Source organism: Condylura cristata, unplaced genomic scaffold (genome assembly GCF_000260355.1).
Source record: "Condylura cristata isolate star-nosed mole 26May11 unplaced genomic scaffold, ConCri1.0 scaffold00003, whole genome shotgun sequence".
Classification (NCBI taxonomy): Eukaryota; Metazoa; Chordata; class Mammalia; order Eulipotyphla; family Talpidae; genus Condylura; species Condylura cristata.
The window spans coordinates 19383164-19407258 of NW_004567104.1; the positions used below are offsets into that span (position 1 = coordinate 19383164).

At 39.8% G+C, this 24095-nt stretch overlaps 2 protein-coding genes across 3 annotated transcripts in view; both read right to left on the bottom strand.

The window, feature by feature from the left end:
* MCCC1 (methylcrotonoyl-CoA carboxylase 1 (alpha)) overlaps positions 1-575 on the bottom strand; it is a 59976-nt gene extending 59401 nt beyond the window's left edge. Inside the window, exon 1 of one of the 2 annotated variants that reach the window (XM_004675017.2) lies at positions 399-575. In XM_004675017.2, the coding sequence (XP_004675074.1) occupies positions 399-487 (89 nt within the window). In that variant the 5' untranslated portion in view covers positions 488-575. The remainder of the gene's footprint in view (positions 1-398) is intronic. The other variant, XM_012734369.1, reaches the window with a different exon arrangement.
* A 4975-nt stretch (positions 576-5550) lies between these two features.
* The window catches only part of LAMP3 (lysosomal-associated membrane protein 3), a 29583-nt gene continuing 11038 nt past the window's right edge, over positions 5551-24095 (bottom strand). The window contains exons 4-6 of the mRNA XM_012731655.1: positions 18781-18838; positions 15954-16124; positions 5551-5973 (exon numbers count right to left, since the gene is read on the bottom strand). Coding sequence (XP_012587109.1) covers positions 5840-5973; positions 15954-16124; positions 18781-18838 — 363 coding nt within the window. The 3' untranslated portion in view covers positions 5551-5839. The remainder of the gene's footprint in view (positions 5974-15953; positions 16125-18780; positions 18839-24095) is intronic.

The window sequence follows — 24095 nt, forward strand, 5'->3', positions numbered from 1 at the left end:
GGTGAGGAGGGGTAGGGTGGGGTGAGGAGGGATGGGGCGAGGAGGTGAAGGGGCACTTGGAGATGGCAGGTCCATCTCCAAGGAGGGTCCAGTTCCATACCCTCCTCCCTTCCCCTCGTGCCCACCCCCCACCCCCATCTCATAACTGACAGAAGAGGCAAAAGGAGGACTGACGGGTGGATTTCGGGAACGAGGGAGAAAGTGAAGAGCAGTCTTCGGGAAGGGTGTGCGATGGTCTCCCCTTCAATGCCGAAACTGAAGCAGAATCCTCCGAAAAGAATAGGGATTTCATTTTTTTCCTGATCTCTCCTTTCCCCATTCCGTACCTCTCTCAGCTTGCGCCCATACACCCCCACCCCCGCTCCGGCACATTGATCCACCACCCCGTTCCCAGTTACCTGGACGTTAACAATAGACTCGGGACACGCTGCCACCGGTTCCTCTCCGCCGCCACCAGCAGCACCGACACTGCCGAGGCCGCTGCCATGTCCCTGAAGCTCTGCGGCTCTCCAAGACCGGCAAACACCAGCTGCGTTCCACGCCTTGCAGATCCTTTCCTGCGCTTCGCGAGCCTATTGTCCTCTGCCGGCCACCGTCCAGGTCAAATAAAGTATTAGCCTTTTCCTGCTGTTGGTGGGGGCGTCGCCGCCAAAACCAATCAAAGAACGGATTATGGCTTCCTAGCGGCGATTGGCTGAGCGGGACGCAGACCCGCGGGGGCGTGGTCCCTGTCTCCCACGCCTCTTGGAAAACGCGCCTACTGGGGGAGAGGTTGTCTAAGTCGTCCTCTTTAGAACTGACGGTTCCGGTTCTTCGTTTATTTCTTGGTACGCGAGGATGCTCCTAATCGTCCGGCTTCTTGAAGAGGAACCGTCTTCGGGATCTTTATCATCAAAGCGGCTAGAAAGTGAAGGAGGTGGAGTCATGGGGAAAAGATGAAATAGGCTTGAAAGCATGAGGCAGAATTCTCCAGTGTTCTCAAAAATAAAAGACTGAACAAAAATTCAAAAGCCAAAACTGAGCTTTCAAAATAGTCTTAATTGACTGTTGGGAAAAAGAGTAAGTCAAAAATAAAACTTCAGGATATCTAGGAAGTAAAGACACGGGAAATAACTAAATACAAATGCTTATCTGATATAGCTAAAAAGGGGTTCACAGGAAAATTAAGTAAAAACAGCGCATGTGGTTAATATCTACAAACAGTTGAATTTAGAGTAGTCTCAACTCTCACTAAAGTGAATTAGCTTCAGTCAGCCAGTTGAAAGCTTTGGAGGAAACACTGAAGTTTGCCAGAGAAAAAATAATTCTGTTTAAAGGCTGTGATGTTAACTTCTTTCTTAATTTCCAGATATAAAATTACACACACACACACATTTATATATGTATGTGTGCATGAATTATGTATGTATGTATGTATGATAGTAAATAAAACATAACATTTAATATAATATATACTTACTGTTTTATGTTACATGTCAACATATAATTTAATATATTCTGTATGTTACTTGATTTCATAATTTTATATGTATATAAAGTACATACTTATATACATCTATATGTACATTTGTATATTATATTCATCTGTAGTGTAAAAATGTATATCTCTTGATGGTTCTGCTTATCTGGAGAACCCTATCTGTATTTAGAGAATTAAAGGAAAGCAGAAAAAACAGCAAAGATAAAAGAGAACAGATGCAATCAAGGAAGTTGAAGTGTGATGGATTAGAGGGCCGCAGATGAGTTACTATTTTTTTAAGCTTGGTAATCAGGTTCAAATCATTAGAGAACTGGGGCTGAGGGCGCAGAGGGTGGGCCAGGAGAGGTCTGCCATGCTATGTGGATCACTTCCCTGGTGGGGAGTTGAACTCCTGCTGTAGTGACTGTGGATTGCTTCATAATGCTGTGTTCTAACCCATTGTGCCACCAGGGAGGGTCCTAGCTATAAAAAATATTCTGTTCTCAAATAACCTGGGTATTTGATACCTGGCATCTGGGTATCTATTATTTACAGCTCACCTAGTTGTGAAGTAAAATTTAAGATGTCTTTTTTTTCTATGACTTTAAAAAATGTCTACCCAATAGCTTGCACAGTTACAAAGGCATGTGAGTATAGAATCTCATAATCATAGCTCTCTTTGCAGAAAGTGTGGTTAGCATCCTCTGATAGGTGGGAGGGAATTGGTAGATATTCTGCCACCTTACAAGGTTAGTCTTGCAAACCTTGTGCTTAGGACTGAATCTTAAAATCAAAGCATTAAACTTGGATTAAATAGTATGCTTTGACAAAACACAGGTGGCATTAGGTGGGATAGATATAACCCTTTAATGAATTATATTAAACAAATGAAAAATTTTGGAGATAAGCTGAAGCAATTGGAGTAGGAATGCAGAGATGCTGGAGATATGAGGAAATTGGAGCAATGCATGAGAACTAACAAGAAAGTTTATCAGGAGGCCAAATTTGGAAAATAAGATATTTGAGAATTTTGTCAACAGAATTTACTTCCTAATTTTGTCCATGTCTAACCTGGTTTTTAATATAAAACCAGTTAAGTTCAAAGCAACATAAAACAAACAAAACTACTTGCAACTTCTTCTTTGCCCCAAATTGGAATATTCTTGGGACAATAAGGTGAGAGTGAAGGTACTTGGTTCAGGTTATTTTATGCTGGAAAAAGGAAAAATTCTCTATGAATCCTCAAGACCTGAGCCATTTAGATCAGAAAGGACAGATTCATCTCTTTGAATCCTCCAACTTTCCTGGCCTTTGGGTATGGCTGAGGTTGGCTTAGAGCTCTAATGGTGGAGATAGGAGGAAATTCAGGGGGGAGCACCCACTGGGATCCAGGACCTTCTCTACTAGAAAATGTTGTGTGAGAAGGAAAACAAAATGGGGGCAGGCTGGGCAGGTGGTGGGTATCATCCTGGTAACTTGCCTTTAGAAAGGTGGACCCTGGCTTCACTAGTCTAGAGCAGTGGGAGAACAGCCAGCCTGCATGGAAAGGCAGCTCAGCTGAGCAGAGCTGGTCAACTGACTGTCAACACAAGGCTTTGTTTGAGAGGCTGCTCTCCTGAGTAGGCATTACAAAGAGGCAACATTGGAAATAGGGTGGATAGGGGCCTGCTCCCACTCCCCTTTGGATAGGTTTCTACTAATGTATTTTTCTTGGTGTGCATGCTGGAATTTATTTACCTGAGTTCCCCTCAAAGTAAACCAGTCATTTCATTATATTCACCTTGGCAATGGAGCTGGGGTAGCCATTATCCAAGATGGTGCCAATTGATTTCAGTTTCTCCTAGTGATCACACCCATCTGCAGGATGGTGTGTCACCTAGTCACTTCTGTAACTAAGTGGTCTTTCTTTCCCTCTTGAGTTACTCTCCGTAGAGAAAGCCAGCTGTCATATTGTGAACATCCCTATGGATATGCCACTTGCTGTGAACTTCAGCGCCATTTGGACCTTCAGATGATTGCGACTGTGGCCGAAGCTTAAGTGCTACCTGGGAGACACCCTCAACCAGAATCACCCACTTAAACTGTACTCATATATTTGAACTTCAGAAAAAGTGTAAATAATAAATGTTTTTTGTTGAAAGCTGCTAAGTTTGGGGGTAACTTGTTATACAGCTAAAGATAATTAATACAAGATCTCTTGCTATTTATCTTAACCCCTACCAAAATATTTGGCATTTTGTAAGTCCTTAGTCAATATTAGTTGAATGAATGAGTGAGTCAGTGAGTGAATGAATGAATGAATGAATTGTGGCAGCACTTAAACAAGTAATCGAATAAGTCTATCTGATGTAGAGTTGAAAGATTTAGTTTGTAAATTTACTGTGGTTAATCATCTTATAGTTTTAGTTTTTCTCACATAGGGACTTCCTATCAAGTAATAGTCTGACAGTGGAGAATAGAATAAAATAAGTTAAATAAGTTATTCACAGAAGGATTATTTAACTTACTGATTCAATGACCACTTCTATATTAAAAAGCTACCACTAAAATCATAAAAGTTTTTATAGCTGGAAAATTGAGTTATAAGAAATGGATGACATGAATGAATCACCAAGATAAGCTTTTATTACAAAAACTTTTAATACAATTCAATGTATTCTTAAAGACTAAAATCAAAAGGTTGTCAACTTTATTGATTCAAGAAAGAACAAGTCTGCAAGTCAGTATGTACTCTGAGGTGAGTTGAATTGCTCTTCTCCTAAAGAATGCTAGGGATATGCAGACTTATGTTTGATGTTCTAACTTAGTTCCTTTCATAGAAAGAAGAAGAAAAATTTGGGCAAGCTGTTCTAAAGAAGAAAGTGAAGAGGAAGATGTGGCTAAAAATTGCAGAGCAGCAAGATACCGCAAGAGGGAGCTCTGTATTCAATAACAGAGTTGGTTAGTGGTTAGAAATTGTTTCGAAAGACCAAACGAAAAACCAAACGAAAACATAAAAAAAAAAAAAAAAAAAAAAAAACTTTAGAAGTTTTCTCTATTCCTTCTTCTTTAGAGCCACAGCTAAACAATCCCAGAAAAATGAGAATCGAATTTTCTAGAGTCCCTTCAGTCTTAAAGGGAGTAGAGAATATTATAAAAATAGGCCATTTCATTATGGAGAGGTGCACACTCATCTGTCCTAATCTCTCGTGAATCTGGATAAATTAATTTCCTCTGTCAAAAATTCAACATATGGCCCTCCCTGGTGGCGCAGCGGGTTAAAGCACTGCACTAAGAATCTAAAGCCACTTTTCAGCATGAGTTCGGTCCCCGCCTGCCCTGGAGGTGATCCCCCCCCCTCCCCCGCTGCTCACCTCAGCAGCGTACGATCTGCCTGTTCTGCTCCCCATTCTGTCTCTGGTGAAGCCTCTCACCACCGTCCCTGCACCTCTGGCCTGTACCCCAGTTCTGTATGAACAAATAAATAAGTTTGTTTTTTCTTTTTAAATTGAACATATACTAGTGGAGGCTTCAGCTAGTACTTCATGCTGTTTTGTAGGCAACTTGGTGAAGTGAAAAGACCAGAAACCTTAGGCTGAGTGTGGGTCACATGGCTCTGATACTTGTTAGCTGGATAACATGTAAGGGGTGAATTTTCTTAACAGAGTTTCCTCATCTGTAGGTTGCGAGGATGAAATGAGATGCATATGAACTGCCTAGCCTCACATCTGGCACATAAACATTCAAAAATGACTATTACTATTATTTTTTGCTTATTGTTTGAGTTTGTGTCTCTGGGAAACTACTTCATAGTGATTTTGGAGCAGGTGTTAACAAGATAAAAACGCTAAGCTGATTCATTTTTCTTGTTGGTGTAACATCAAAAGCTTCAATAACCTGTTCTTTCAATGATATTTTAAAAATATATAAAGTTGAAAAAGAGAAAAGTAGGCATATGTATATCATATAAAACATGGACAAGAAAAGCACTGAAATACATCTTATAGACAAAACAGAGGCCTTTTTTCTTCTTTTTAATGGAAACTACCTTTAAATAAAATAAAATTCTCATTGTGAACACAGACAATGATAATTACATTGATGCTCTGGTGTATAACTTGGAGGCATAGTCCATTTAACATCCATCATGCTAATTTAAAATATCTCAAATGTTTACACAATCTAGCTAAAATATTTTGAAGGAAACTAGAAAATTCTCTTAAAACAGCTCACTAAATCTTCTACAAAATCAACACAAAAAATTTAGAAATTTTTAACCTTAAATGCTTAACCTTAAATCAGAAATGACTGGATTTTGCCAGTGGTTTACAGCATTAGAAAGACCCACAACAGTAAAACAATCCTCTAAAACTGCATTATGTTTTTCCCCCCTGGCACCAATTAGATTCTCTGGTATCCAGATGATTCACGCCTTAGGCGGATTCCATAGACAATCAAACCCACAGCGCAGAGACCAAGTACGATGGCCCCAATCACAGGAAGCACAATTGTGTAGTCAGACGAGCACTCGTCCACTAAGAGAAAAAACAAGTAGAATATAGCAGGTAAAGTTTGGTGATGACAAACCACAAAGTCAACTAGAGTGCGATAAATGTGCATTTTGGAGTCAAATCTGGACTTGATTTTGAAATTAGCCACTAACTGTGACCTTGGGTGGGTGATTTAACCTTACAGTTTGCACACTTATAAGCAAATCATAAGATTGTTGAGAATGCAATAAGTTGATCATCTTAGAAAATAACAGATATTTAATAATTGTTAACTCTGTTTTCTCCCAGGAATATGCTCTGCAAAGAGGGATGTGCTCTTATGAAAGAGATTATCATAAGACTCCAAATGATCTCTTGAAAACATGTAATATTCATCTACTTTATAAAACAACTTTGTCACACTAAAACTTTTCTTTATTGCTTTTAGTGATCTAAAAATATTAGAAAAGAGACTTAATTATTTCTGAGAGCTTAAGATAAAATTTATAAATTTGTCAAAACTCTTTCTTATTCCATTAGAGTACATACATAATGGGTTCACTTAAAATGTGATCACATCAGACTGGAAAAAATCTGTAGAGGCCTGGTGATAAAAAGGGAATGCAACTAAATACAAATACACACACACGTGCGCACATACATGCATATATATATTCACATATACACACACATATATATTTATATCAACACCCACACATCTTACTCAAGGATTTAAGAAGATGTATTCATGAGGTCCTGGCATGAACCAGTACTGAAACCATGCCCTGCACTGGGGTTCACCATTAACCCAGCTCTAAGCATAGGAGGGCCAAGAAAAGAATCTAGCGGAACCAGGAGAGAGGGAATGGTTATTAAAGACTACCAAATTTTGTCCAAGATAGGAACTGTATTTATAGTGTGCAGTAGTTACACAATTTGCAATAATGTATAACTTAACAAAAAAATAGTGATCTCGCCAAAAAAAGGATGGTGTAAGAGTATCCTTACCTGCCATCGCAGGAAATTTAAAGCTAATAAATGAAGAATTACTTTTTAAAAGAATTTTTAAATTTTTTATTTTTAATTACTTTTTAAAAGAATGGTGGAGATAATTACTGTAAACATTGTTAAAATCAGGTGAAACTGCTTTGTCTCTTGGAGAAGGACAGGGAAATGGGGCTTTTCATGAGAAACCCTTTTGAATTCATAATAGCTGTGTTATTTATACATATCACTTAATATATATCTATGCATATGTTTTCAGTTAGAAAGAACATTGACTAGTTAAGAAATTAAAATCATTTTGGGAAAAAAATTTTTAATGTTCAAACAAAATGTTAAGTCAGACCTATTGACCCAGAAATTTATAGCAAAAATTAAAGGGGAATTTATACTAAGGGTTTATTCATGTAAATACACACAAACATGGTACAATTAATTTCATCTTATGAAAGCAAATTGATAATCTAAATAGCCATCAAAAAAATATAAAATGGCTCACTTATATGATAACATATGATGGAGCTGTTACAGAGACTATATCTACATGCTGATGGGACTTCCCCAGGGCCTGTGAAGCAGGACATAAACCCACACAAGTGTGCAGGCGTGCTTGTGTGGGAAGACACACAGAGTGTTGGTGAGAATTGGGATGGGAAGTAGGGCAACTTCTCCTTTTCATTGACTTGATTTTTGTATTAATTAATATGACATTGTTAAATGTTTTTTAAAATACAGAAAATATTGCTCCAGTTACTACTTTTCTTCTGCTTGAATTAGTTCCTGCAAAGCTCTCCAGGCATTTGCTTCCCTGTACATACAGATGTGTGTATGTGTGTGCTCACGTGTAGGCTTAAAGAAAAATCACTTCATTTAAAAAAAATTATATTTGCTCATTATAAACAATTGAAGTGATTCAGAGAAGCACAAATAAAAACATGAAAAGTGGGGCCCCCTCTGGTGGCGCAAGGGGTTAAAGCACAGCACTGTGAAGTTAATCTGCAGCCACTGCAGCATCAGTTTGATCCCCTCAGCAGTGTATTTCAGTTGATCTGCCTGTTCTGCTCCCCACCCTCTCTCTGGTGATTCCCCTTTTCCCCAACCCCCGCACCTCTTGTCTGTACCCAAGTTCTTGTATATGTAAGTAAATAAAATCTTTAAAAAAAATTTAAAAATGTAAAAAGTAACCACACATCCAGAAATTAGCATTGCGACCATAGACAAATATTATTTCAGGCTTTTCTTTGAAACTATAATGACACTTTCATAGAAAAGTAAATAATTTTTATTAAAATAGGATCATAAAATAAAATTGTTCATTTTAATTTTGTTTGAATATGATAGAAGAAAAAACTAAATTAACCTGGTGGAATTACTGTATTTCCTATTTTTGGTTACTGGAAATGTTATTTCATAAATATCTATTTAAAGCTTAAAAATACACATTAAAGGCTATGAAATGCCTTGAAGTGAATAAATTAGTCACATTTTGTGCTTTTGAAACCTGTGTTTCCAATTGAGAGACTGATATTATTTTGAGAGATTAATATTAATAGGTTCTCTTCTATCTCCCCAACTCCAAATTTTGAATAAGTTTTCAATTTTATTTGATAGATGTCACTCTTATAAAGATGGTTTTAAATATGTGACATTTTATGATTTAGAAAATCAAAATAAGATAGAACGTGATATATTCAGAAATTCAACTTCTACCCTTGCTCCATCTTTTTAGGTCCCTCTGCTCCCATTAGGTGATGTTTAGTTTCTTAGAAAATTTCCAATATTTCTTTATGTAGGTACAATAAAAAATATTGTATATTTTTATTTCTTCCTTTTTATCTTATTAAGCATTATGTTCTTTTCATCTAACAATATATTCTGGTTATCTTTCCTTATTTATACATAAAAACAGATGTTCTAATTTTTTTATAATTGTGGGAGGTACGATAGCTTTTTAATCTCTCCTTGATTAATCATTTGTGTTTAATATTTTGCTACTACAAATAATACTGTAAACAATAACCATGTACAAATATCATTTCCTATATAAGAAATTCACTGGTTCACAATTGTTTAGTGCTTTTATATTTAAAAGTATTTCAGTATTTAAAAGGAAAAACAGACTTTAAAAAAAATGGTGGCTTCTCTTTTCCTGAGGAATATTTATTTCCTTGTTTATGACATGGCTTCTCTCTGATCCCATCAAATTTCATGATCAAGCAGTACCTTGAAGAAAAGATCATTGGGGGTCTCCCTGGTGGCTCAGGGGGTTAAGTCTCAGCACTGTAAAGCCATCCATAGCCACTGCAGCACAAGTTCCATCCCTGGCCAGGGAGCTGACCCACATGGCCCAGCAGACCTCTCCTGTCTTCCATCTGATCCCCTCAGCAGTGGATTTTAGTGGACCCACCTGCCTGGTCTGTTCCCTACTCTGTCTCTGGTGAATCCTATATCACCAACCCTTACCTCTGGCCTGTACCCCAGTTCTTGCATGCATAAGTAAATAAGTCTTTTTTTTTTTTAAAGATTTATTTGTGTATACAGAACTGGGGTACAGGCCAGAGACTCAGGGGTGGCGAAAGACTTCACCAGAGACAGAGTGGGGGGCAGAACAGGCAGATCAACGAAGTACACTGCTGAGGGGAGCAGGGGGTGGGTCAGGAGAGGTCTGCCACGCCATGTGGTCACCTCCGGGGCAGGCGGGAATCGAACTCATGCGGAAGTGGTTTCAGCTTCTTAGTGGAGTGCTTTAACCCGCTGTGCCACCAGGGCACCGTAAATAAGTCTTAAAGAAAAGATCGTTGGTGCTGTATCCTTTGAACTGTGTCATGTTTGATGCTATCTGCCTGCTATCCTCACAGTTGGATAATATTTTTGGGTCATACTTTATTTCCCTGAGGACTTTATAGACAGTGACCTGTTGTTTGTTTTCTGATTATAGACAGTGACCTGTTGTTTCTTTTCTGACTTTACATATTACTTGATTCTGTTTTCTTTTCTGTACCTTGGGAACTAGTTACAGCCTACAGGGCTCTTCTGGTCTGGGCCTGACCCTCAGTTCCCAACTATCAGTCTCTGTGTTTATTCAGTTTACCCCTCCACCCCCACTAGCGATCTATTCTATAGCGAAGAAGAAAAATCTGTGAGCAAAATTTTAGTCTTCATTTTAACTCCCATTATTCATTGCATTTATTTTTGTGTGTGTTTATAGTTTTCATAGTCATCTACTATGTATTACTTTCCCCCACAATAACCATGTATTACTTTTGCTATTGTTTTTTCATAAAATTAAAAATTAGTGCTGTAGAAAGTTGTATCCATTTAAAATGACCTACTCTGGAGCAAAAGCAAAATTCAGGCATATATATATATCCATATTTGTTAATCAATATTTATTTTATATGTAACTAATGTGCAATTCTGAAACTTAGAAACAGTAAAAATTCTCAATAACAGAAGAGTTAATCACAGTATAATGTTGATGGTATATTTACAAGCACACTCATTACAGTGTACTTATCAAACACAGGTGAAAAAGATACCAGGATATGTGCTTCCAGTATGTAAAACAATATTCACCAGAGGGAGATACATCGAATTTAACAATACCCTGTGTCTCCAAGTGTGTTTCAGGGAGGCTTCTATTATCTCCACTGGGAGTTCTATAATCTCCGTGGGAGTTGACAGAGAAGGACAATTTCAGGACTTCTACTCTGGCAGAAGGGAAAACCTGAACAAAGACCAGCTGGATGGCCAGACAGCAGGGAGCAAGAGATGCCAGAGGATCAGACAAGGCTCTTGCAGACATTCAGTTATGCACAGCAGCCTCCAAATCGCTGCTAGCACAAGCAGCGTTCCTGTTAACAAGCTGCCCAGCTGCAGCCCGAGGAGACAGGAAAAGCCTGCAAGAGCAAGAACCCCAGAGATGGAGGGGATTAAGCATCTCAATCCTAGCCCCATTGCTGACGCTCCCAGATCGTCACTGCAGAAAGTGAGTAGAACTGAGGCCTAATAATGTACTGAGGCATTTACTTAATAGTCATTCAAATGAAACCTATGCTTTTTTAAAAAACATAATAGAATGTTAATTCAAGTTAATTCTAAACAGCATTGTCAGAAGGGTGGCGCAGGAAGTTGCAGTTAACAGGAATATAAACAGCAGCTATCACTCCCAAAGAACTCACTGAAGAATTGAAGATAGTGAAAGGAACTGTCTTATTCCTCTCCTCTTGATTTGATTTTATTTTTTCAAAGATTTATTTTTTAAAATTTATTTATGCATACAAGAACTGGGGTACAGGCTAGAGGTGTGTGTGGGGGTTGGTGAGAGGATTCACCAGAGACAGAGTGGGGAGCAGTACAGGCAGATCCACTGAATTACACTGCTGAGGGGAGCAGCAGGTGAGACAGGAGAGGACTACTGTGCCATATGTGGGTCATCTCCCCTGCTGGGATGGAACTCAGAATTCACTGAGTGACAGTGATTTATACCACTGTGATGACAGTGAGACTTAAGCATTGAGACTTAAGCCATACCCCACCAGGGAGGCCCTCCTCTTGATATGAAATTCACCCCTTTGCCCATCTGCTGTGGGAGACATTTCCACATACTGAAAAGTTAACCTTGCTTTTGTCCTTTAACACGAAGGTTCATGACAAGGTGAATTAAAAAACCTGTGTTCTGTGATTGTAGACCCTTTCAAGTCCACTTCAGGCAGAACTAGAAACTGGGTACTTGATGCCTGTACCCGGGAGGAGATGGAGAGGTGACTTCTCTCCAAAGCCAAGCCCAGGCTGCTAACCTGAGTCAGTGAAGAGAACACAGGGTCCTCACATCTCAGATCTCCAGCCCACTCCCATTAGAGTGGGTCCCAGGAACTTCCTAGTACTCTCCACTTTTTCAGGGGCTCTTGAAACTAGCCTCAAGCAGCTGCGTACTTGCCGGCCCCTCCACTTCTGAGAGAGCATGAAGAGCTATCAATACAACTCCCCGGAAGGCTATAAGTGTCCTCCATAAGCAGTATTGGAGAGTGTGGCCAACTTTCAAAAAGTTCCTATTAAAATCATGAATGGCACCTCTGGAAAATGTAGAAAAACAAGAAAACTTCCTCTTAGGAAAAGCAGTTTAAAAAACTCAAGTCCACTACTCTCTGCTTTCTCTGAAATAAACGCTCTACCATATTTAAATAGTTAATGTCATAGAAAACCATGAATAATATCCCAGCACATATTTTTATATAATTTTTTTCCTTCCAGATCTTAATCATTGCCAATTAGGAAGTTCCTGATTTATCTATTTTTGTTAGTGTTTGCTAAAAAAGGGAAGTGGGTCATGATCTGGGTACTTTTGCCTTGTCTGCATGCCGTTTCTGATTGTTTTGATATCTTACATTCCTCCCCTACCCTATCCTGTAAATTTGTTAATGTATATCATTCTGGGAAAATTCCTAATTGGCAATGAAAGTTAACAAAAATTAAAGACAAAAAAGAAAAATAGGGCTGGCACTGGAGTTGGAACCGCCCCGGAGGTGACCACATGGTGCAGCAGACCTCTCCTGACTCTCCCGCTGCTCCCCCCAGCAGAGTATTTTGTCCATCTGCCTGTTCTGCTCCTCACTCTGTCTCTGGTGAATCTTCTCACCGCCCCTGCACCTCTGGCCTGTACCCCACCCCAGTTCTACATGCATAAATAAATCTTGGGCTAGGGTGGCAGAAGATAAATGAAAGTGAAGACTTGATACTGACATTTTGGTTGTCTCTTTTTTACCAAGACCTTTGGTCTTTGTTTTACATTTGAAAAGTGAAATACTTTCTAGTTTTTTGTTGTTGTTGTTTGTTTTACTAATATTATATTACAATAGTGTAATTAGTAAGTCAGAGTTTGGGCAAAATATAGTACTAAAGTCACACTAGAATCAGTCTGTTTTTACAACCCAAATGCCCAAAACTAGATGACTGGATCAAGAAGATGTGGTATGTGTGTGTGCGTGTGGGTGTGGGTGTGTGTAGACATATATACATGCAGTGGAATACTACTAAGCAATCAAAAAAGATAAACTCATGCCATTTGCAGCAACATCAATGGAGTTGGAAGGGATCATGCCCAGGAAAAAGAAAAATATTGAAAAATTTCACTTAGAGGAGGATTTTAAGAGAAGCAGATAAGACATAAGACAGAAAAAGTGTGTTGTTATTACAATACAAAACAACAAAACTAAACAGACAACTATAAAGCAGAGAGATTCTACAGGGAGGGGAACAGAGAGGGATCAGAAGGAGGGAGGAACGTGGGGGGCTGTGGTGGCGATGGGTAGGCGGAGGAGGGGAAATAAACGTTTTAAAATGAACAATAATATAAATAGATATATAAATAAAAAGGAATCAGTCTGTTTTTAAATGAATCTATTTTTAAATGAATTGGTTTTCAAAAAGTACTTTTTTGACAATTTGGATATTGAAACTCCTTCAAATGTGCCAAAAAGATCAAAGCAATTCGAAGATGTCTTCCTCACAAGTCCCTCCATGGGTATTTGCTTTGGCCTCACAAAGTACCCTTCCCAGGCTCCCCTCTCATCCCCTATTCTGGCAGCTAGCTCTGCGTCATCAGTTGACAAAGACAGAATCCAAGCCCACTAACACAGGATACCCAAGCTATGGGAGGGGGTGCAGTAGTGGCTACCCTTTAGCTAGCCTTTGGATGGGCCTTGGGTGGTGAGGCAGGTTTCCTAGCTTGGGGAGACAGGACAGGCAACTAGAAAAGTCCATCCTTTCACTTGAGGCTGAATGAGTCAGAATTCCCAAGGCCTTAACCTTGCTCATTTTGAAGAAGGTGGGTTTTACATGCGTTCATATCCTCTTTTGGGCCTCTTTCTGGACACCAGGCATGCTGTTAGCAAAATGACAAGCAGTCCTGCGATACTCAGGCCCACAGCCACAGGGATTTCTCTCCTGTTTCTGTCACTGAAGCATTCATCAGCTGTAATTGAAGTCAGAGTACAGGTTATAGGTTGGCCACAGGCTGGGATGTAACACTTCTTCTGCCTGCCTTGGCTTCACCAAGAAGGAAACTAAGATGCAGCTGCTTGGTCTCCTGCTGCCACCCCTGATACACAGGTGGGTGAACACAGGAGGGCAAGGGTCAGCGCTGCCATATGAAATTTGCAGTGTTTGTGATCACTAACAACATGCATTCAACTGCAGATCTCCACAGCCAGTAGATTATGATTCAGTGGGCTGGAGGGGGACCACAAGGGATTCTGTGCATCAAGGAGGCAGATTTAACTGTGTGAAATACTGGTTTGGTCTAGAAGGTCAGAATTAGAATTGTTTCTTGACTCTCAAGCTAAGGAAAACCCAGAAGCCACAGAAACAGGAACCTGCACCAAATCACATGGTCAAACTTCTCTATTCAAACTGTGCTTCTTAAAGAGGATCTTTGATGGTTGGGGACACCTGGTACTGGAGACACCCTTTAGAGGACCCTGCAATTTTAGGGAGGAGGGGTTGAGAATGTGGGAGTCTAGAGCCTGCTCTTTGAGACGACTGTTCTTTTTGACCAGGCTGACAGTTAACACTTGCTGGACTTTTTTTTTCTCATTCTTTTAGCCCCTGTAGAATTGTCACCCATGGGTGAGTGTTTCTCTGACACCGTCTACCACACCCCACACTGTGTTAGGCACACCTTCCTCTGTGCCACCACAAGCGTTTGTGCAACTGTCTTTTAGTATACCTGTTATATGGTGGCTTTTTAAACTTGCTCCTTTTCCGCCTCTTCCCTTACTTTGATAGGAAATGTTAGCTACAGAATACACATGTCGTGTTGTAGTGTCTTTAGTGAAGTTGAAGGGCAGAGATGGGGTATGTGGAGTTAAGCTGAAACAATGACAGTGGAATGATCAAGAGAAATAACTGGAGGTAAAATTGCTGGGACTTTGTTATTATTTGTCTGAACAGATGGGAAGGAGGAGGAAAAGTAAGGGCTGACTTGCCTACATCTCTCTAGGCTCTGCTAATAGAGGTCAGGTGTGCAATCTCTTATTTCTCATGTCTGCTACTAACTTGTTTCTGAGATCTGCTCTTTTTCTGCTTCATACTCATTCCAACTAGGAAGAACAGCAAGGGTCTTATTTGTTAGCTCATTTAAAAATAAGCAACATCTTATTTTTAAGATCACATGACTAATTACAGAGGTTTTCTAAACCGGCATAATGAATTTTTAAAAAAGTTTCCTTAAGTTGTAAGTCTTGGGGCAAATGACAAAGTGGGGGCCTCCCTAATGAGCAAATTTTAATATTTATTTCTAGCAATGTGGTAAGGAACCAAACTAAAAGTTGAGAATGTAAGATAAGACAAAACTTGGAGAAATCGGGGCAGTCAAGGCCAGCAGCACTTTAGTTGTTAATGTTAACTGCTTCATACCAAGTATATAAAAATTCTTCTACTTGGCACATCTTTAATTTTATAAAGGAAATTAAAGAGAAATCAGATTTAATTTAACAAATGTTAAATATTAGCTAAAGCATTTTTGATCACTGAGAGATATTTATGTCATTGAGTAATTATGAGAAGGATTTTGTTGTTGTTTTGAGAGGAATGTTTTAGAAACTGAAGTTCAATTTCTGGTCATATATAGAAAGCCCTGTAATACCTTTTTTGTAGCAGGAAAAAACAGGGATTTCTAGGGAAAGGCATTCTGGCCCTCTTCCTAGGAATTGCTTTCCTCAGTGGTGATGAAAACCCAAAGCAGATATTAGATGGGAACCAAGACTAACTATAAGGGTACTTTATTTGAGTGGAGCAGCTTGTACTTGAGAAGGGATTCAATCATGTATGCTTCTATCTTGAATTACTGCAAATTTCTAATTTTCATCTCCAAATAGGGAAGACTGATTTTGAAATCTTAGTTTTTAGACATCACTAATACTCTGGATCTTTAAAGTATTCTCCAAAAGTACCTAAGATTGTATGTGTGTGTGTGTGCATGGTCTTTGAAGTTTATCTTGTAATATGATGACCCCTTAACTCACCATTTCCAAAACTGACTCCTTCGAAGTCAAAGGCTTGAAGTTGGACATTCATTGTTTTCAGTTGAAGCTGGTCGGACAGCTGGATGCTCTGTTCACTCACACACTTGAAGGAATGTCCGACCACAGTCTCAAACATCATCACAGCACTTTTCATTCCTTTGTAAGTTTTCTCTGTGAACACAAAGTGAACCATAGACATAAAAGAATCCTGGCATATAAGGCAAACCTATATGTGCCCCTGCTTTTATGAGTGGCCTGTCTTTGCCTGAGTGCTGTGTGGAGAGAATCACTCAAAGACTGGCCCTATGCTCTGACAGGAAGACCATTACCAAAGAGGCCTGCGCTTCGAGGCAGATGCTGTTAAACATTTTAGTCTGGCCCTCTCTGGTGGTGCAGCAGGTTAAATGGTGGTGTAGCAGGTTAAAGCACAGCACTAAGAAACTAAACCCATTTCAGCAAGATTTTGATCCCCGGCCCCTGAGGTGATACACATGGCGGCAGACCTCTCCTGACCTGCCCGCTGCTCCCCTCAGCAGTGTATTTCATCAGTCGCCCTGTGCTGCTGCCCACTCTGTCTCTGGTGAATCCTCTCACCACCCTTGCACCTCTGGCTTGTACCCCAGTTCTGTATGCAAAAATAAATAAATCTTAAAAAAAACGTTAATCTTATAGCTAATGCCATTTGCGCTAATTCCATGTTCACCAAGTACCCTTCCAAGTATACTTTATTTTTCTCTCCTAATAGGAGAAAATTCATTAGCTAATGTATTCAACTGTCTGGTCCCATGCAGTAAGAAACAATTGCATGATAAATGAAAAAAGCTGGCATTCTGAATTTGTGAGTTGAGAACTATGGATCTCATTGAATTCACCAGGATGTGTGGGATCCAGATGATGGTTCTCAGTGAATTTACTGAAATTCTGCCCCTGAGGAATGCCTACAGATTGTCAATGAAAAATCCTGGAAGTCTCCCTCCTTTCCTGCCCTTGTGGGTATATTCGCCTGGGTGTGCAGGGCAATGTACAAGTATTTTACATGCTCCAGAGAGCACATCTGATTGGTTGTAATTTCATTACAATCCTTTGAGGTACTAAGGTAGTAAGACTTCATTTTACAGATGAGGAAATGTGGAGTATCATGGACATCATTGACTACCGCAGCTCCTACTGCTACTGCTAAGTCTACATCATGGGGCCTTTCCCGTCCGTGAAGAGATTACTACTCTATTGTTAGCTAACATGTGGTCCCTACCTATTGATAGCTAACGTATGTTAGTATCCACAATGTCTACTCCCCAGTCAACATGAAGAGACTATCCTAGATGAATGAATATAGGTGAGTGTGAGTTGTCAACTACAACATCTTGCATTTAACTGACAATTACATCTTCTTGAATAGCAAACTACTTTTTACTGTTTCTCCACAAGTTTCTTTAGTATACATGCTTTTATTAATAAAACAATAAGTTGAAGTCAAACAGACGTTTGAAAAGGAGAAAGCAGACTTAAAATCCTTAGTTCAGTATCTGTCACAGAGAAGATAACCAAGAAAGGTTTATTATCCAAGTCTTGACTTAGTGAGAAACATCTGCGACCTTGAGAAACAGCCCCGACTTGAATGGGGGCATTACTTTTCTACACATCAATGCTGTGGTGGTTCTCTCAACACAGCAAAGTCTCACACAGCAAAGTGAAACTTTAGAAATGTGACTCTGATCTGTCCTTCTCCTTACACTGAAACTCCAGTGGCATTCTCTAACACTTTGGCATGGAATCCCAAGTCTGGACCTTGCCCTAGACACAGGCCTAACACTCTGGCCTGGCCATCCTCAGACTTCATCTGCTGCCTCCCTTATTCTTTTTTTTTTTTTAAAAATTTATTTATTTGCTCATACAGAACTGGGGTACAGGCCAGAGGCTCAGGGGCAGCGAAAGGATTCACCAGAGACAGAGCGGGGAGCAGAACAGGCAGATCTATGAAGTACACTGCTGAGGGAAGCAGTGGGCAGGTCAGGAGAGGTCTGCCACGCCATGTGGTCACTTCCGGGGCAGGCGGGAATCGAACTCATACTGAAGTGGCTTTAGCTTCTCAGTGCTATGCTTTAACCCGCTGTGCCATCAGAGAGGGCCAACCTCCCTTATTCTTTTGCATGCACTGGGACCTTCTGGTCCTTGAATACTTTAGTGACTAGCTCACTCCTTAGGACTTGTGCATCTATTTTCTTACTGCCCTGAAAGAGCCTCTCCAGCCTCAGAAGTTCCCAAGTGGGAATATCTCTCTGCTCAAATCCCACCACCTCAGAGGGGCTTTCCTCCCCTGAAGTAGCCTTCCACTCCTATCACCTCACCCTACTGTTTGCCCATAGAGCTTATCATTATTTAAGTCTGTATTTAATTAATGTGTCTGTTTATGTTCCCTTTGCCTCTTCTAGAATATAAGCTCCAAGAGGCAGGGACTCTAAGATTGTGTAATTATAGATCCCTGTTGCCTAACAAAGTAGCTTGGTGTTAGCAAGCACTAGTTGTGTTTTAGAATGAAAGTGTAATTTCAACAGAATAAACTAGGCCATAACAACAGTTCTGCCAAAAGGGCAGTAAGCTTCTGTTGTTGATCCTGGTCTCCAACACCTCAAGTTCCACCTCTTTCATGAGCAGGTGAGCAAAATGAGCAACACAGAGGTGTCATATGTTCTTCCAAAGTGATTGCGTCAGTTACTCTCACAATGTATTTCTCAAAAGCAGCATCAAAAATTAGCAGATTCAGTGAGATGAAAAATGAACTAATCAGAAAGTATCACTGGTAGAACAGCCTTTTCTAAGTGCTCACCTGGATTTGAGACGATCAAATAGGCTCCCACTTCACTGATATAATATGAGTTTTCATCCTGCAAAACAACAGTGGGTTACCATTGGGTAATCTCTGTTTTTATGTTCATGATCTTGGCTTACAAATAGCTTAGTCAAGATTTCAACCTTTAAATCCTTGATATGGGCTATTTCAGTAATGAACATAATTATATTTAAAATTTTCAAAAAGATTAAATATACCACACAATAATAAATAAGTAATGGCTTCGGGCCCTTGCTGGTGGCACAAGGGGTTAAAGCACAGCATTATGAAGTTGTTGGCAGCCACTGTAGCACGAGTTCGATCCCCAGCCAGGCTGCTGATCCACATGGTTTAGCAGACCTCTCCTGACCTATCCACTGCTCCTCTCAGCAATGTATTTCAGAATATCTGCCTCTCTTGCTCCCCACTCTGTCTTTGGTGGGTCCTCTCACCCCACACCCTCACACCTTTGGCCTGTACCCCCATTCTTGTATGCATAAATAAATCTTAAAAAAAAAAAAAAAGGAATGGCTTCCCCTGTTCAAATTTCCGCTACTGAATCCTTGCTAGAGCCTGAAATTCAGATTTCACCAACAAGTTGATTCCCTTCAGTTGGACCACATTTCTTCTTATTAAAATGCAAATACATCTGGAAGGTAGAGAGGTTGGAGGGGCAGTTTTTACTGGTAATGAATGTGATAAGGTAAAGATTCTAACTGAAGTCATAGACACTTCAGCAATTATGGGCTATATAGGACCCATAAACCCCCTGGGAAAAGTAGTGTATGCAAAACTGCGTGTATTTTTCTGCAGAGGCGTTGATTACTTTAAACAGATGTGTTTATGTCTCCAAACAGAGCCTCTAAGAATGATTCTGGGAAGAAACGGTTCATCCTGAAATTATTGAGTGTTCAGTTGAAGAGGACTATAGATGGTTGTGTTCAGAAATATAAAACTATTCTCTACATTTTATTCAGAAATTGCCTTCTCAGGAACAAAACCAACTACAAAATAACTGTGACCACTTGAAAGGTAGTGGATCCATACACTGAAGGGAACTGAACTGAGGTCTGATAAGGCAAGTTGAAAAGGGAGCTTTTATTTCTTAGAGTAGGTGGTTCACAGTGTTATTACTTTAAACATTCATTGGAAAACTATCCATTAATAAGAGATACAAAAAAATGAGAGAATACAGAATCAGAATCTGAAACTGAATGTCTTTTAGTAGTCATTGAAGAAATTTAACAACAGTAACCTTGAACAATTATAGTTCACTTGTATATTATTGGGGGTTGAATGATGAGTGCTAGTACAATGTAAGCGTTCCCATTTGCAAATTGTTTCAGTAAAGTCACTGCTATTCATACTTCAATCTTGAGATGCTACAATTCATCGACCATCAATTACTGACTTGCATCTTTCTCATCCTGGCATCCTACCTGTGCCAGGCACCATGGCAGGTACTTCTGAGGGCTCGGTGATTTGCCCAATGTCATAGTTCTAATAGGGAGCCAAGGGAAGATTCGATCAAGTTGCCCATCTCTAAGCCTAGCCTTTAACCCATCTACTTTTATCCATTCCAGACTAGGTAGTAGTCTAGGTCCTGGGAGAAGAATAAGACCTGGCTCTCCCCTTCCAGGTACTCAACTCATGCCATGAGTGGCATGTTGAACAAGGCACTTGGACTTGCATTCATTTTATTTTATTTTTAAAAAGATTTATCTTTATTTATTTATGCATACAAAACCTGGGGTGTGGGCCAGAGATGTGAGAGTGAGAGAATTCACCAGAGACAGAGTGGGGAGCTAAAATACACTGCTGTGGGGAGCAGCAGGAAAGGTCTGCTGTGCCTTGTGGGTCAGTTCCCTGGCTAGTGATTGAACTCACGCTGCAGTGGGTGACAACTTAACCCCTTCATGGTGTTGACTTAACTCCTTGCAACATCAGGGAGTCCCTGAATTCATTTTGGATAGAAATATCTATGGTCCAGGTCTTTGCTGGGTTGCTTTCACATACCATTCAAGTTTTACTTCATTTGATCTTTTTTAGCACAAGAGACACTGTACTTGAGGGACCACGGGCAGTGTGACAAAGCCCTATATTAGCCTAAGAGCAGAGATGATTCAATGAAAGGTCTTACACAGGGCATGCTTTGTTTTTGGAAACTCTTTGGCTGGCAGGGCACAGTGATGAGGCAGCCTCTGAACCCCTGGGAAGCTTCCTGTCCTGTGGCCTCTCCCATTCTACCCTCACGGTGAAGAGAAGGCACTTTGAATTTCTTTAAGGGTGTCACAGTTCACAAGTGCATGCTATCACTATACTGCTTCTTTTGATCCTCACAACAACCTCCAGACAGAATAAATATCATCAACCCATTTTACAACTGAGAACAAAGAGTCTCAGAGGAGTTAAGGATCTAAGTTTAATTCACAGTTTTTGAGATAAGGTAAGATGTGCTCTACAGGGTTATGTCCTACATATTCACCCATGGGGTACATTTTATAGACAAAAAACTCACTATGTAAGAACTCTCCTGAACACTTCCTGAGATTCAGCAGCCTATATAGAACCATCATTTGGAAGCAGGACTAGCACAAAATTTGTAGTACAAAATGAAAATGCAGGATCACTACTTGTTCAAAAATTGCTCAAGAATTTTAAGATTGGGGGGACCCTTCCTGGTGGTGCGACAGATTAAATCACAGCACTATGAAGCTATCCACAGCCTTGGCAGCCACTGCATCATGAGTTGGATCCCTGGCCAGAGAGCTGACCCACATATGGCAAAGCAGACTTCACCTGTCTCGCCCCTGCTCTGTGCCCCTCAGCAGTATATTTCAATCATTCTGCTACCTACTGTCTCTAGTGACTGCTCGCACTTCTGGCCTGCACCCCAGTTCTCGTATGAATAAATAAATAAATTTTAAAAAAAGAAAAAAAGAGTTTCAAGATGTGATAGCAAAATATTTAGCTATGCCCAGGCTCTTCCAATGAAGCAGGTCACACACCAGAAGCCAGCCCTGACTTGGAAGGGCCATTCCTGTTCCACACAAACAGGACTTTTTCCAGCTAATGCACAAAGAAAGGCTGCCACGTGACTGTGGTGAGTGCTCATGTCCAGAGAGCTCCTCTCAGGGACCCAACAGGAAACAGTGTGGAGTTAGTTCCAGGTTTCCTTCTGCTCTGACTGAGTCAACATTAGCCAAGTGTTTGCTGAGCCAAAGCTGAAGTCTAGCTTTCTGGTAAAGGAAAAGCAAACCAAAGGGCAAGAGGAATTTCCTTGAAATTCCAAGCACTACATGATTGATGTGCTGATATCCAATGATTCTGATTTTTTTTTTCAATGATTCTGATTTATACCCACCTTTCTGTCAGCTGAAGTGTTACAGCATGTTCTTCCAGGAAATAAAGTTGCCCTTTATGTAAACCAGGGCAAAGTATTTTTTAAATGTAAGTCAATGCCAATTCAGAATCTGGAATAATTTGAACAGGAGTAGGGTTGAAGTTTATTGTGAGGGATGGGTGAGTTTTTCTGATGGTAAATGACACAGGCTTTATGGTTCTCAGTAGCAACCACTCAACCCTTGCAAAAGTAGCCCCAGCTAACATAACCAGTGAGTGTGGTCATGTTCCCAAACAACCATTTATGGATATCAAAATTGGAATTTCATGCAATTTTCATGTTTTACAGAATATTCTTCTTTATCCCCTAAGCCATTTAAAAATGTAAAAGCCAAATAATTTTTAGCTTGAGTTGTATATTTTTTGGTGGTGGGCTAGTCAGGAAGCCAAAGTTGTTGACTCCTGAGCTACACCATCACCAATGATTAGGTGAACTAGTCATTCAGTCATGAAAAGATATTAGAGAGTGATTATTTGAGAGAATGAAATGCTACTAGGATTTTAAAATACTATCTTTAAAAACATCTCTTTGTTCCTAAGTTAGCTTACTTTGAATTACCAAAATTTTGTGCATATTCTAAAAACTTGAGTTCTTCTTTAATGTAAGACTGGGGAGAAAAGTAATAGGACTTATCCTTTATGTTGATGTGAGGATTAAATGAAGGAATCCTTGTGAAAAACTTGTAACAGCATTTTCACTCAAGCTTTAACTGATGTTATTAACAATGGTTAATTGTTAGCAGTGGTTAATTGCCCTATTGAACTCAAAAATAATTTTGATCTACTTCCTAAAGTTTAGATCCGTAACAAATTTAAGAGATAACAAGTAAATGAGCTAGCTTAGATAACCTTATTGATCAAAACTGAAACCTTTGGGGGACTGTGTTCTCACAGATAGGGAATTGGGGACAGCTGGGAGCTGCTGGCAGGTGTCAAATTTAATCAAAACACAGATTACATGTCACATATTACCCAGCTTAGTATCTGCTTTCTCCTTTAACAACCACAGTGTTATTGCTACCAGATGTTTTCTCATTCACTGGAGAACAACAAATATCTACCATGCTAGCTTCTTGAAGATGAAGTGAAATTTTTTTGTGTATAACCACTGACAAAACCAGCCTAAGGACTCAGTCCCTAAGTGCCAAATATGACACTTAACATTTAAAGCATCTCACTGTTTAACCATTGGTGTGCTAACACAGTATCTAAAGATAGTTCTGGATTGTCTCATTAAAAAGATCTTAATTCCTCAAGGATCCTTAACATCCTCCCTAGCAAAAGATAGGTCCTGAGCAAACCAGCCAGTCCAGCTAACCCAAGAAGGCAGCAGCCAGTGGTCCTGGAGGTTGCCTTCACTTCTGCAAAGTACATCACTGGCTTTTTATAGTTACGGTTGTTCAGGATGTGGTTTTGTCCTTAACATCAATCAGGACTTTTTGTTCAGCATAGTTGTGCTAAATCAATGAAATGTTGTTCTGGACATAACAAGAAGTAACCAGAGAGGATTCTTTAGCGCTGCAGACTTACCTTTTGGCAATTGAGTTCTGAATGCTCTAAAATTTAGGCTTACCCTTTTATTGCTATATTTGTTCATCCAGTGTTTGCTAAAGATATCTAATGTACAAAGTTAGGGCTGGACACTAGAGAGACAGATGTGAGTAAATCAGAGACTTTGCCTTGAAGATGGTGATATGTGTAATAAATACATCCATGGAATTTGAGAAACAGTAAATGCAGACTCAGGGAATCAAAATAAGAAAGTCTCCCACTTTTATCTAGAATGGAGGTGGAGGGGAGGGGACTTCAGAGAGTAATGATAATTGAGCCAAAGGTACAGATAAAAAAAGGGGACTGAGAGGTGGGAAGGCCAGGCACAAGGAAAGCAAGAGGAAAGCCACATGAAATAG